Source organism: Poecilia latipinna, unplaced genomic scaffold, assembly GCF_001443285.1.
Source record: "Poecilia latipinna isolate Pla-1442-1.1 unplaced genomic scaffold, P_latipinna-1.0 Scaffold180, whole genome shotgun sequence".
In the NCBI taxonomy this organism is placed as follows: Eukaryota; Metazoa; Chordata; class Actinopteri; order Cyprinodontiformes; family Poeciliidae; genus Poecilia; species Poecilia latipinna.
This window is the reverse complement of record NW_015112796.1, coordinates 146,657-159,287: the sequence shown is the minus strand read 5'-3', so window position 1 is coordinate 159,287 and position 12,631 is coordinate 146,657. Positions and strand designations below refer to the sequence as shown.

The following is a 12,631-nucleotide window of genomic DNA, read 5'->3' as shown; positions in this document are numbered from 1 at the left end:
GAGATTTATTCAATTGATTAATTATTCTTTTTTATAATTATTTTACTGCTGGTTTATGAAGCAGATTTAGTTTAGATCTGAACTTATTATATGTTTAAACTGATGAAAGTTTCTCCTGTGATTAAAAAAATATGTAGTAGCTCATTAGCAACTATTTAATCTGAAAAACTCAATCGGGGGGGAATAAGAAAGCCTTGGAATATTTTGAAGGGAAATTAATGAACAAAACCTTCTAAAAAGTAATAAAAATGTTGCCACCATGAAGCAGTGGGGTGATTATTTTTGTGCAGGGTTAAGAAAGCTTCTAGAAGTAGTGTGCGACTGGGCTTTATTTAGGGGTTGTAGAGTAAAAAGGTTGCTAAATGCAAATGCCTGGCACACTTTTTCAATTTATTATTAGTGATAAAACAGCTGAGAAACATGTGTCCCTTTCTTTTTTTTCCCACTTTAGAATTGATGTACTAATTTGTGTTGTCTGCTGCATAACATCTTAAACACCGTGAGGTTTGTGGCTGTAACATGTAAAATATTCCAGGACTTTTGCAAGGCACTGCAAAAGCATCCTCTGTTTTCATTGAGCTCTCATTGTACTGTATTTAAATCGTTGTTTTGCCCCCTCTGCTGGTGGAAACTGTTATTTTTCTTATCTTAATGTTTTGCTTTTTCTTTTTTTTGTTCCTCCTCACACAGTTTTTGTCTTAAGATGTGATGACATTGCTTCCCACAGCTACTTCTCGTGAATCTTGTATTATTTTTTTTTCTGAGTTTGAATTTGAAGCATGAGCACCTCTGATCACTCGCTTCTTCACACAGTCAGCTCCCAACACGCTGATTTTCTGTTGTTTTTTCAGAAGAACTGATTGTGTGCATCGCAAGACGACAGCCTCCTCCAACTTACTGCCCCTGCTGAACTGACAACGGGGGCGACCACTACACTACCGCCAGGATTTAACTCCAACATGTACACTCACTCCTTTCTGTCGCAGCTTCTCTTCTTCTTCTACTTCTTCTTCTTCTCTCTCTGTTACATTCCTGTATTGCAGCGGACGAATGAATGAAACTACAGGAAGTGATGTGGATCTAAAGCGCTGCCTGTGGACAACGGATCATGACTTTATAACCACTCTGTGCTCTGTGACTCAATAACCACTAAGTTTGAGTTTGTGGCTTATGATTCTTACGTCTCCACGAAACAGCACTACAGTACATCTCTACCAGGAAGACACTAAAAGGCCTGATTTGACACTTTTTAATGGAAATGATCAGACTGGAACACTTTGTGGGGAAGTTTTACATTCATGACACTATTTTGACGAAATCAAGGGAATGTGTTTTTTTTTTTTTTTTTTCCTGATTTTTTGCCAGCTAAACGCTACAAAATTATCTGAGAATAATTGTTTCTGTCTTATTAGATCTGTTTAAAGCTTCGGCCTCTTGTTGCTGTAGTGGTTGATCCTCTACTTGCTTTTGCTCTGAACTGCTACTCGTACTCATGCGCCGTACCTGTGCCAAAATGTTGAGGCCGAGTTCAAAATCTTTTTTTTTTTTTTTTTTTCAGTAGCTGCACTGACAAATGTCTTTTGCTTCATTTGATGTGCCGCCTGTGTTTCAAAGCTTGCATCGCTGATCTCTTTGGGGGCCTCTGACTTTGGTGAATATCCATAAATATAAATCAGTGCAAGTGTCTGTAATACATATGTGTCGGTACAGAGGAATAAATGAGAATATTTTTCCTCTGGCTTGTTGGAACAGACAGAAGAGTCTGTATTTAAAAGTGATCCTTCTTTCAAATAGTTTAATGATCCTGGAAACTCTTGTGAGACGCCGAAGTATCCATCAAACTGGATCTGCCGGTCTTTAAACCTTATGAATGTGCAAGGAAGCTGAACTGGAGTGCCTCACATATTGGATGTATCCAACATAGCCTGAAAAGACAAACTTTTTTCACTTTCTCCTATCGCTGAAGTTTATATGTTGGGAATACAGCGTTTTGTTTTTTTTTTTTTTAAGCCTGTTCTGGAAGAATAAGTGAACTTAATGCTTAAAATCTCCTCTTTGTATAGCATAAAATTCTCTGATTTCTGTTTAATTTACTGCTTCAGAACACTATTTGGAAGGGGAATCCGTGTTGAGTTTTAGCCCACATCTGTTGGTGCCGAGTGAGATGTAGATACTGTCTGGATTGTTAAAAGAAGCACTATAGGGGGGAAAATGTATTTGGGTTGTTTTGTTTAGTTTTTTTATTTTGTTTTGTATTTTTTTACTTTTCCATTCCAGGTGAAAAATGATTCTTTTTTTTTTCTTTTTTTTTTTCCTAAGCAGACAACTTGCCTTCGACCATAAACTTAGTAAAGTTGGAAAACAGCAAAGGATAATGTCAGAAAATTTGTAAGGAGGCATAGAACACAATTTGCTACTAGTTAAAATGGTGAAAAGAATAAAAGCACATCTAAACTATATCTATTCAAGAGAATATTTGTTAATTTTAATGGTTTTATGTATTTTTCTTTTTATATTGATTTGGGAGTTAATTGTTTCGGGTGTGCTGGGTGAATGCAAATGCAATCAGTTTTTATGTTTTTGATTTAAACAGAACCTCAGTTTACGTCTTAATTCAATGCAAACCGACATAGCTGGATTAAAGCAAACTTCCTACGCAGAACATTCTGATTGTGGATTACACCTTAATCTCTTTGCCTTGGCTCTTAAAAGTTGCACATTCTCATTTATGATTGAATTATGTAACTAGCAATAATGTTTTTAATAAAAAAGAAAGCTAGATTTCTGTCTTGTCTATCGTTGTGATTTTGTTTTTTTTGTAGCGAAACGGGGATAATGTGTCAGTATAGGAAATCAAATGTCTTTTTTGTGTGGATAAATTAACCAGAGATGTGTTGTACAACATAAATCCGATGAGGGAGAATCACATACTGGTGGATTACTGTTCACTCATTATTTGTGACCCACCACGACAAGGTGGGCTTTTTTTAAATTATTTTTTATTAAGTATTTAAACTGAGCTGCTAGCAGAGGCATAATCGGTACATCCTGTTTAGAAGTAGTCGAGGTGATCGTTGTGGTTCTGGTATGGTAGAAAAAAAACAACAAAAAACTCTTCAAATAATGAATAAAACCAGAATAATGATCAATTCCAGTTTGCTGATCAATCTGCACAAGGTTGTTCTTCCACTTAAGAACATCCCTGTAACTCACAACTTCTAAACATGATCACTTTCTTACCAGAGCTTGTTTAAAATATATTAAGTTATTAAATTGTGACAGAGTAATTTCCTCAATTTTCACATTTTGGGTCGGTTACTCGTCTACCGAGGTCTTCAAAAATTTTCAAAAGTGCTGAAGGTGTAACCCCTACTGTCTTTGTTACTGGGTTTACAGAACCCACGCCAGCGTCGTAGCAATGTTTTGACACTGGTGAGTGTAGATGTAAATAAAAATTGTTTTAATAACTCACTTAAATAAAATAAAGCTAGAACCAAAGTGCAAGTTTAAATTTAAGTGGGGATGGAGTTTAAAATCAACAGCCACAAACCTAAATTTTCACCAGCAGCTCTTTTTTGCTAATCTACTCCCTTCTGCAGCACACATCAATGTCTCTTAGAAACATTTGAGTTTTTTCATGGTTACTACTTTCTGTTCAGCTTTATGTCACAGATCAGAGTACTGTAATTTCTTTAAAATTTATTTTAATTAGCAGTTCTTCAAGTTTTATAAAATTTTCCTGTGGACTCTGGTTGCTTTTTTTAAAAAACAAAACAAAAAACTCTTGGTCAGTAGAGTGCCTGCCTATTGTCAGAGGAATGAGTTTGGTTCCTCATTGAGGCACACAAAGTTCTGTAAACTGAAAATATGTATCGGTCATAATTAAAAATGTGATGCGAGGAAAACGTGATTCTTGAACTATTTCTGAACATTACAGTGACTATTGATTATATCCTGACTCTCTTTCTGTCAAGGTGCCTACCAGTCTTTAACTTGAGCATCTCAGTCAATTAAAGTAAGAGGGTGGGAATTGGTAGCAGTTTTTTCCAATTGGTCAAATATTGACATGGAGCTGGATTTGCGTTCATGATACTTCAAATATTAAATCAAATATTGTATTCAGGCAGACCTTCATAATTACTACATTATGCATGTTATTGATATATTGTGTCATATGCAATAATATTTCTTTTTAAATACTTATAACAAGTAAAAATATTTTAGCTCCAAAGAGCTACTAACTTAAATTGTCAAAATTTCTATTTACTTAACAGAACAGGTTTCCTCGTTTTTCTCTCCTGTAGTTTGACAGAGCGGCCACAAGGTGGCATTGCTCCGCGCAAAAGCGGTGACTCCTCTTTAGATTAAACAGCAAACAGCGAGTGAGAAAGAGAACTACTGAACATTTATCGATTCCTTGTAATGTTCAGTTTAGCGTAAATTTCATGTGAAAAGAAGATTAATCCCTCGTTAGACAAATGCTTGTGCTACAGGAAAAGTAAAGGTGAGTATTTTTAAGCTAACCCGCAGCTAGCAAATTTAGCAATGTAACATAGCTAACATCAACAAGTTCAGGGTTTATTCAGTCGGGATAATCGTTCTTAGAAAAGGTTTTTCTGCATCTGTTTTAGATTTTTTGATCTGCCTAATTACAAGAGCTAACCGTTTTTTTTTCTCTTTTTTTTTTTTTTATCAGTGAAGGTCATAGACCTTAACTCCAGCATGAGAAAAGACGGACCTTACTCCACGTGTTCTGCTTTGAGACCCTTAAGAAAACTTGAATCAGAAATGTTCAGTCTTTTTTTTTAAAGTGCATTATAAATTTCCAAATTAGACTGCAGACTACAAAATCTAGACCCGTCCCTAACAATTGGATTTTGCCGAAGTTAGCATCCGATGTAGCAAGCACCAAGGGGGTTTCCGCTAAATTTAACTGGAACTGGATTATTTTGAAAACTTTGTCCGTCCTACATCGTGTGTTTTATAGAATATGTGATGTCTATGATATAATCCAATTTAAATTATTTTACTTCTTTTTTTTTTTGTTCTGAAATTGCAAGTTATCCATAAGTAGCAAAGCAACCCCAGACCATTATCCTGCCATCACCATGTTTGATGCTCAGGTCATGACAGTACAGATGTGACATGGACCATTGCACTCTCTCTGCTCAGCAGTGATTTAGACCTTGAAACTTTCTCATGGATCCAAACCTGTACCTTACTGCTGGGTTAACCGTGACAAGTGTAGACTGCAGCGCTTTGTTTCTCTGTAACCTCCTGAATGAGCTGTTAAAACCATTTTCAAGTAACTTTCGCTGGCCGGCTGCTCCTGTTCCTTTATCATCGTCGTGGTTCCCTCGAATCCCGAAGCCATAGAAATTGCTTTGTAAACCCTTTCAGACTGATGGATGCCAATGACTTTTTAGACCAAGACGTATTTTTGGGTTTGAAGAGCTTTTCGCTTAGGGCTGGACAGTAAGTCAATAACAGCAACATACCGCAATAAACACGTGCTCAGTATCAATACGTAGTACATCTGATAGAGTGTTCAATATGCAGAATATTATTTGAACTCCAATCCAGAACCGCACAGCATTCTGGGAGATGTAGGCAGCGGAAAGGCTTTAACCGCTCAACCTCTCACTGTGAGCCAAGCAAGGTGAGCGGAATCAACTAACTCGCTCTTTGGTTACCTAGCAACAGCCTGCTGCTGGGTAACAAGCAGTGTCAGGCCCCTCCCTACTTTGGTCACCTAGCAACAACCTGTAGAGTAACAGCGGCAGTTTCAGGTTAATTAAACCTAAAGGTTTATTTTTAACCTGAAACTGCCGCTGTTACTCTACGGTAAACCTAAAGGTTTATTTAGGGAAAGGTGTGGAGTAAAAACTGTAGATAAAACAGGAAAGGTCACGCCAGTATTTCAGATATTTAAAACAAAATCTAATCAATAATTAATGATATAGACAGTTATTGATGTCGACTGATACCATATGCTTCTGTCGTGATAAGTTTTCAGCCATTGTCCAGCCCTGCTTTTCACCGACCTCATGTTGTTCAGACAAGTTGTGTTTAAGTTTCTTTTTTCTATTTGATCTATATAAGTTTGATAATCGTATTTATTTGTCCCACAGATCCGGCAGTAACCAGTCCTTGGTGTAACTCATCGTATGTAGCCCCAAAAAATGTGATTAATCACAGGTAATTAATGATGTAACCAAGGAGGCAGTTGTATGTCCTCCTCACAGGGCTAGCTTTGATTGTAGAGCTTTTTGCCTTAAAGAATAACATTATTGCATTTTATGTTGACTCTGGCGGTCTTAGTCTAACATTACAAGTAGTTTGTTGAGCTGCAGTATGTTTTTTGAAGTGCTCCTCTCTATTGGTGCTTTTTGCTCCCAGGATCTTGCGAACATGCAGAGGTTCTGGTGGCCCGGCTATGAAATGCAGCTTCTTGAACAGCTGCAGACGCAACAAAACCGCGCCCAGTTCTGTGACACCCTGCTGCAAACTGAGGGTGAGGCCGCTACTAAAAGCTACATCAGGAAATACGTGACAGTGTGTCCCAAAAACTCAAGAAATCCCGGTTAGTAACTTCTCCGACTTGTCTCCACCAAGGTATCTCCATCCCAACCCACAGCTGCGTCCTCGCTGCCCTCAGCCCGTACCTGAGCCAGAGGCTGTCGGACTCTCCCACTCCTCCGTTGGGGCAGAAACGTCTCCTCCACCTGCAGGAGGTGACGGCCCACACCTTACTGAAGCTGGTTGGGCTCCTGTACTCCGGGCGGCTGGAAGTGAAAAGCAGCAAGGAGCAGAACGACATTCTGGCCGCCGCCCACAAGTTTGGAATCTCTGACCTCGTGTTGGGCTGCAGAGATGGGGAGAGGAAAGGCAAAGAGCTGCTGGAACGAGGGCAGGGGCTTCACACGGGTGAGGGCACAGAGCCGCGCAAAGGGTTGGAAATGCAGGATGTACAGGTTGAGACTGAGATCAGTGGAAAGACGGAGAATGATTCCCTTGTTCAGAGGAAAAGCTTTTTATCTGTTGGGACACAAACTGTAAACGATACTCTGATGTCTGCGGCCAGTCCTGGTCCTCTTTCTGATCACACTCCGCCTCCAACAAACTCGTCAGCGTCACTGCTACCTCAAAACATCTCCAAGTTTTCGCTCACTCCTTACCTAACCGTCCACAGCGAGCCGGAGTCTACAGCTGGTCAGTCCTTCGACTACTTGACACACTCCTCATCCTTCTCAGCGTCGTCCAGGTGCAGAGGGACGGTGCCACCGGTCGCCAACGACTCCGCCGCCAGTTCACCAGCATCTCATGAAAAGAGCATTTCCAGACAGTTAGTGGAGCAAGAGAGGCCAGGACAGGAAGACGGAAACGCGACTGTGGACGGAGGGAGTTGTGCTCAGCCAAGTGGCGTCTGCAGGGAAACGACACGGGGAGGAGAAAAGGAGAAGAGCAACTCGCATCTCAGAAGAAGCGGAAAGAATATGGACAGGATGAAAGAGGTAGAGCAGATGATGGACTCTGCACAGATTTCTGTCAAGGTGAGACGTGCACACTGCACTCAGACGATGACACTGAACGACAGTCAAGGGGAACTATAATCAAAAACGTCTCATGATCTGGAAACATTTGGAAGTATATTAAAATCTGCAAATTAAAGCCAATTTTAATGGATGTTTTTGCATCCTGGAGTAATACTTCCAGTACGTCTCTGTATGCTGGCGAATCCTCTTCCCACTTTACCAAAAATACATAGCGGAAAAATTCAGGAGGCAACCTGGTGAAATAGAGACAGTAGAGACTTAAAAGTAATCAGAACTTTATTTGATGTGTTTGTTTCGTGGCTGCAAATTGTAATGCTCAAAGCAATGAACCTACAGGAGCTTAAATAGGAAGAACAGAGCTGTGGTTTGATTACATTATTTCAGTCATCTTTGGCTCAGGTGAAACTGAGGAGGAGGACTAAAGGAGAAGAGTGGGAGATCGTGGAAGACGCAGACGAGTCGGCATCGGTTCCTACCAACCCGAATCAGGTAGATACACAGCATAATATCACAGCTTAATCTGTTTTATGCCACCATGGCTGAACTTTGACCGACTCTTGAGGTTCTTTTTTTTTTTTTTTTTTTTCATTCAGGCTAGTTCAGTCAGTGCAGATTCACGTTGAAAATGATTAGATTTAAACGCAAAATAAAAAACAAAAATAGAAAAAAAAACAACGTGTTCCTAAAATCCGACTCGTGTCCGTTTCCGTAGAGTTGCTCCAACCGGAAACCCCCTCAATCTGCTCCCAAAGTTGTCCACACCCCTGCCCGCTCTGTCCATCCGGTCCAGAAGCCAGAGACCCTGAGGGTCCAGCCTGTCTTCACCTCCTCCCCCCAGCCTCCCAAGCACGCCAACACCAGCTCGGACTCGGAGGTGCGCTCCAGCGGCTGGCTCTCTCTGAGCCGCAGCAGCGAGCTGGAGTCCGAGGGTCGCTCGCCGCCTCAGGGTCCCACGGAGGAATCCGATGAGAAGATCGACAAGCTGTTGGAGAACATCATAATGAGCATGAGCATGCTGCCGGACCTGGGCAGGAGCTGCAGGAAGACGCACGCGAACCACGACGGCGTGCCGACCTTCTGCCAAGTCCCTGGTGTGGAGAGCGGGGCGGGGCCGCTCTCCGACGTCTGTGCAGAGCAGTGTGTTTTCTACCAAGACCTGGGGAGGCAGGGGAGCCACTCAGACACGGACACAGGTTGATATTGTTTGACACTGCTTTATTAATGTGACCAAACCAGAGCTGAAGCGATTAATTGTGACTAATCGATTATTTAAGTAATCGTTCGATAATTTAGTAATTGATTAATTGTTAATTGGAGTATACAGACAATAAAAAAGTCAATTTGCTGAAAGAACAACGTGTACTCAGAGCAGTAAGTAAGTCAAAACTGTAAAAATATATAGAAATGTTCTACCCAGAACTCCTCAGGTGGCAGTTTTACCGTCACCTGGTTCAAATTCTGCAGAAAAAAAAAAGTTAAATAAAATCGACGTACCAGGCCTACTGTATGTATGTTAAGTCGAGCAAAAAGGGTCGAGCTTTTCACATGTTGATTTCACAATGATAGTTTTAGCTGCATATGAATCCTTTGGTACAAATGATCAAGCGTTCACTAAATAAATGCTGTTATTAAATTGTAGGTAATACATTTTGTCTTGTTTAAAAAAGGAGTTGGATTATTTGTTTAGTTGCATCATTTAATCTATTTCTACTATTACATTAAAAGTTTTCAATGGTTAAATGAAAAATCTGCTGTATGAGCAGTTGTTTTATCCGATTAACCATCAGAATACTTGATGGCCAAAAATAATCATTAGTTGGATCCCTAATCAGAACATTTGTTGTCTAAAAATGATCCGGGATGGATTTTTATTTTCAAACCAAAACCCGAACTTAACGGACTCTCCTCTCTCTCTCTCTCTCTCTCTCTCCCTCTCTCTGTCTCTGTCTCTCCTCTCCCCGTCCCTTCCTCCCTCCCTCATGTTGACCTTTAACCCCTGATGATCTGGTTTCCTAGGGCTCCATTACTGTTTTGGAGCTCAGAACCAACCAGGCTACACAAACCCCTCAGCTGCACACACGGCTCTGCAGACAGAGCAACCGCAGCACTCAGAGTTCAGATCCTTTGGACCGATGGACGGGCTGAGCTGGACCGGAGGGGAGAGCTCCCCGTATCCCGTTTCGTGTTTCCCCAACGGGCAGAAACTTCACGACTTGATGATGCAGCAGCCGTTCTGCCAGGAAGACCAAAGTATCGAGTTTTTGTCCCTCTCGCATGAGAGCGACACGCAGTCAGCCGAAGCGTTTTCCCTGCCCACTATGGAGGACTTGAGGCTGCCGCAATGTCTTTCCCCGTTGGTGCCCCCGACAGGTCACCAACAGTCCGACACCAGCGCCTCGGGTCGGATGGAAAATGATGTTCAAATTCTGCCCTGGCTCACAAAGACCGCCTGCATGCTGACCTTTCCGCTCAACGCCATCACAGCGGGTAAAACCGAGCTGCTGGAAACGGGCAGCGACGCAGAGCAGTCGCAAAGCTTCAGGAAGCTCAAGCTGAAAAACGAAGGAGAGGCAGGGTCTGCGAAGAGCGTGGGACAGGGAGAACTAAAACCCAAACGAGAGAGAAAAACCGACGCCATGAAGAGGAAGAAAAACAAACAAGACGCTGCAGAAGACATGGCACCGCCCAAGAGGAGAAGGCGGCGGCGGCCGGATTCTTGGAGAGAGTTGCCTAAAGTTTCATCCCTGGACCCAGAAGTCAGAAATGCAGCAACAACAGTTTGTTCCGTGAGTTTGTCGTGCAACAATGTTCTGATGAAGCAGAGGGAAATCGCCATCAGCTCCTTAAGCAATCCCCCGCCAGCATCGACAGCCACCGGCAACGAGAAATCCAGAGAGCCCGGAAACCTCGGCGCCAAACAGCCGCGGATCAGGACCAGGGGCTTTGTGAAGCAGTCTGAGCGCTGCGCGAGCAGCGCCGTCTCAGATAAGTGCTGCGTTTTAATTCCGGTGATCCACCGGGCCGTCATAGCGCACAAACAAGATCCGACCGTGACCAAGAGGAAACGTGGGAGACCGCCTAAAATAAAACTTGAGAAGTTTCCAGAAGATGCCGGCGCCTTCGTTGAAATCAAGGGTCACATTGAGGCCGGCGAGGAAATATCGGAGAAGGAATCGCCAATGGAAGACGTAAAGTGTGGAAAGCTGATGGGCACTGCATGCGAGGGAGAGGCGGGGCAGCTGAAGAGGACCGCTAGTGATGAGAGCTCTGGAAAAAACGAAACGGATAGCATGAAAAGTGGGGAACCACAGAAGCAGTCATGGATGGTGACTCTGAAGGAGTTCCAAAAACTGATTAATCGCAAACACTCCAAAACAAGGAAAGGGACTGAAGTCCAAGACAGAAACAAACCTGAGGATGTTGGAGACTTAGAGAAGCAGGCAGAAATAGACAAGAGTGGCGCCTCAGAGACTCACCGCCGGGCACTTTTTGATGCTGCAGTTGATGAAAATCACATCCGGCTTCCCAACACGTCGGCAGCTGCGTGTAAAACGAGCCAGCAGGATGCAATGAGCAGCTCAGAGGCCAGGAAGAGCTGCGGTTCGGGCGAGGAGGACAAACCGGCCTCTTCCTGCGACGTCCCAGAAGAGGAGAAACTGTCTGCTACAAGTCTTGATGAAGGTATGAAGAGGTTTGATTTTCATCAGTGTTTTTGGTTTGATTTAGGTTTTAAAACCTCACTGACTGTGAAAGCGTCCCAGTCTGTGTGTTGCCACCGAAAGACTGAGATGTAATTATTTAAAAAGCTGAAAAGGTCGTGCACCTCTTGAACTTCTCAGCATTCCCTCGTGCTACAAGCACAAACTCCAGCGTAACTGTATGTGGTACAGGAACATAAACCAACACTTAATGATAAATGACACTGGGTTTTCATTTTATTTTCGAAGCGATGATCTGAACAACGTGCTGTACATTGGTAGTCGGGTCTTTTCAGGTCTGCCATCTTTCTTGGGGTCTTAGATGTTTCCTGTTCTTTGCAAAACAACTGGAGCTCAGTCAGATCGGACGGAGAGCAACTATGAGCATCAGGCTCTTTATCTGTTCAGGAAGCTCACTCAACTGGAAAATTGTTGTCTTCCATCCACAGAGCTTATCAGGTTTCAACACATTCGCTGTTGTTGAACATTTGTGAAAAGGTGAAAAACATCGGTGTGACAAAGTGCGGTCTCCTAAACGGATGTCAAATGCCCTGAATGTCACATAACTAATCTTAACAATGGACATATGGAAAGCTCTGCAGCTTTCCATATTGAGACAAAAACTCATCTTGGTTTGTCGATGCAGGAACAAACTTTTCACACACACTCGGACGTTTTCAGTGTGCTCTGTTTTACCCGATTTCTGCTGCATGTGAAGAGTGACGTCGCAAAAAAGAAAGCCATTAGAAAATACCCAGCACTGTTTGTGTCACCAGGTGATGGCGGCAGCACCCTGTCCGGCTGCAACGGGAAGGAGGAGGACGAAGAGGTGGACGTCATACTTTACTCTCCTGACAAGTTTTCAACCAGAGAGTTAGAGGAAAGGGTCGTCGTCATTCCAGATGAAGAAGAGGAGGATGAGGATGTTATTGAAATAGATGTCATAGGAGATGAAGGAGAATAATGCTTAGTTATGTTTTTTTTTCATTTTTTTTTCACCATGTTTGTTCAGCACTTAATTTAGTTACATATTTTTATATAATTTTTGGAGTTCACTTGTTTCTATCTGGCAGATGCTTTATTTTTATTGAATCAGAATTTAGTTTTCCACCAGATTTAGTTAAAAATGTACAGTTCGAGTGGAGGGTGTTTACATTTCTTGTATTAACAGGCAGGAGGAAAGTTCTCACTGTTGGTTATATTTTTCAAATAAATTTTACTAATTTCTTTGACAAAATTTAGAAGCTATTAAGTTGAAAACAGTCTTATGTGTAAAATATAATGTTATGTTAATTAAAACGTTGTCTTTTCATGTCTGGTTTTTGCCTTCTCTTCCTCGGCGTGCAGAGAAACGCCTCTAGGGGGCGCACTGTTTTG

At 42.1% G+C, this 12,631-nt stretch overlaps 2 protein-coding genes across 11 annotated transcripts in view; both read left to right on the top strand.

The window, feature by feature from the left end:
- ctnnd1 (catenin (cadherin-associated protein), delta 1) overlaps positions 1-2,787 on the top strand; it is a 31,223-nt gene extending 28,436 nt beyond the window's left edge. For all 10 annotated transcript variants that reach the window (XM_015030357.1, XM_015030360.1, XM_015030361.1 and 7 more), the window contains one exon: positions 852-2,787. In XM_015030357.1, coding sequence (XP_014885843.1) covers positions 852-910 — 59 coding nt within the window. In that variant the 3' untranslated portion in view covers positions 911-2,787. The remainder of the gene's footprint in view (positions 1-851) is intronic.
- A 1,519-nt stretch (positions 2,788-4,306) lies between these two features.
- On the top strand, positions 4,307-12,566 carry LOC106946186 (uncharacterized). The gene is made up of 8 exons (XM_015030353.1): positions 4,307-4,504; positions 6,132-6,198; positions 6,400-6,514; positions 6,616-7,553; positions 7,956-8,045; positions 8,269-8,749; positions 9,573-11,237; positions 12,031-12,566. Exons 3-8 carry the CDS (start codon positions 6,412-6,414, stop codon positions 12,216-12,218), a joined length of 3,465 nt encoding a protein of 1,154 aa, XP_014885839.1. The 5' UTR covers positions 4,307-4,504; positions 6,132-6,198; positions 6,400-6,411; the 3' UTR covers positions 12,219-12,566.
- Positions 12,567-12,631: the final 65 nt, after the last annotated feature.

Excerpts from the sequence above, each read along its gene's own strand:
- LOC106946186 (XM_015030353.1), top strand. The coding sequence starts at position 6,412 with ATGCAGAGGTTCTGGTGGCCCGGCTATGAAATGCAGCTTCTTGAACAG. Across the intron at positions 7,554-7,955 it reads CTGCACAGATTTCTGTCAAG|GTGAAACTGAGGAGGAGGAC; the intron begins GTGAGACGTGCA and ends TCTTTGGCTCAG. Across the intron at positions 11,238-12,030 it reads TGCTACAAGTCTTGATGAAG|GTGATGGCGGCAGCACCCTG; the intron begins GTATGAAGAGGT and ends TTGTGTCACCAG.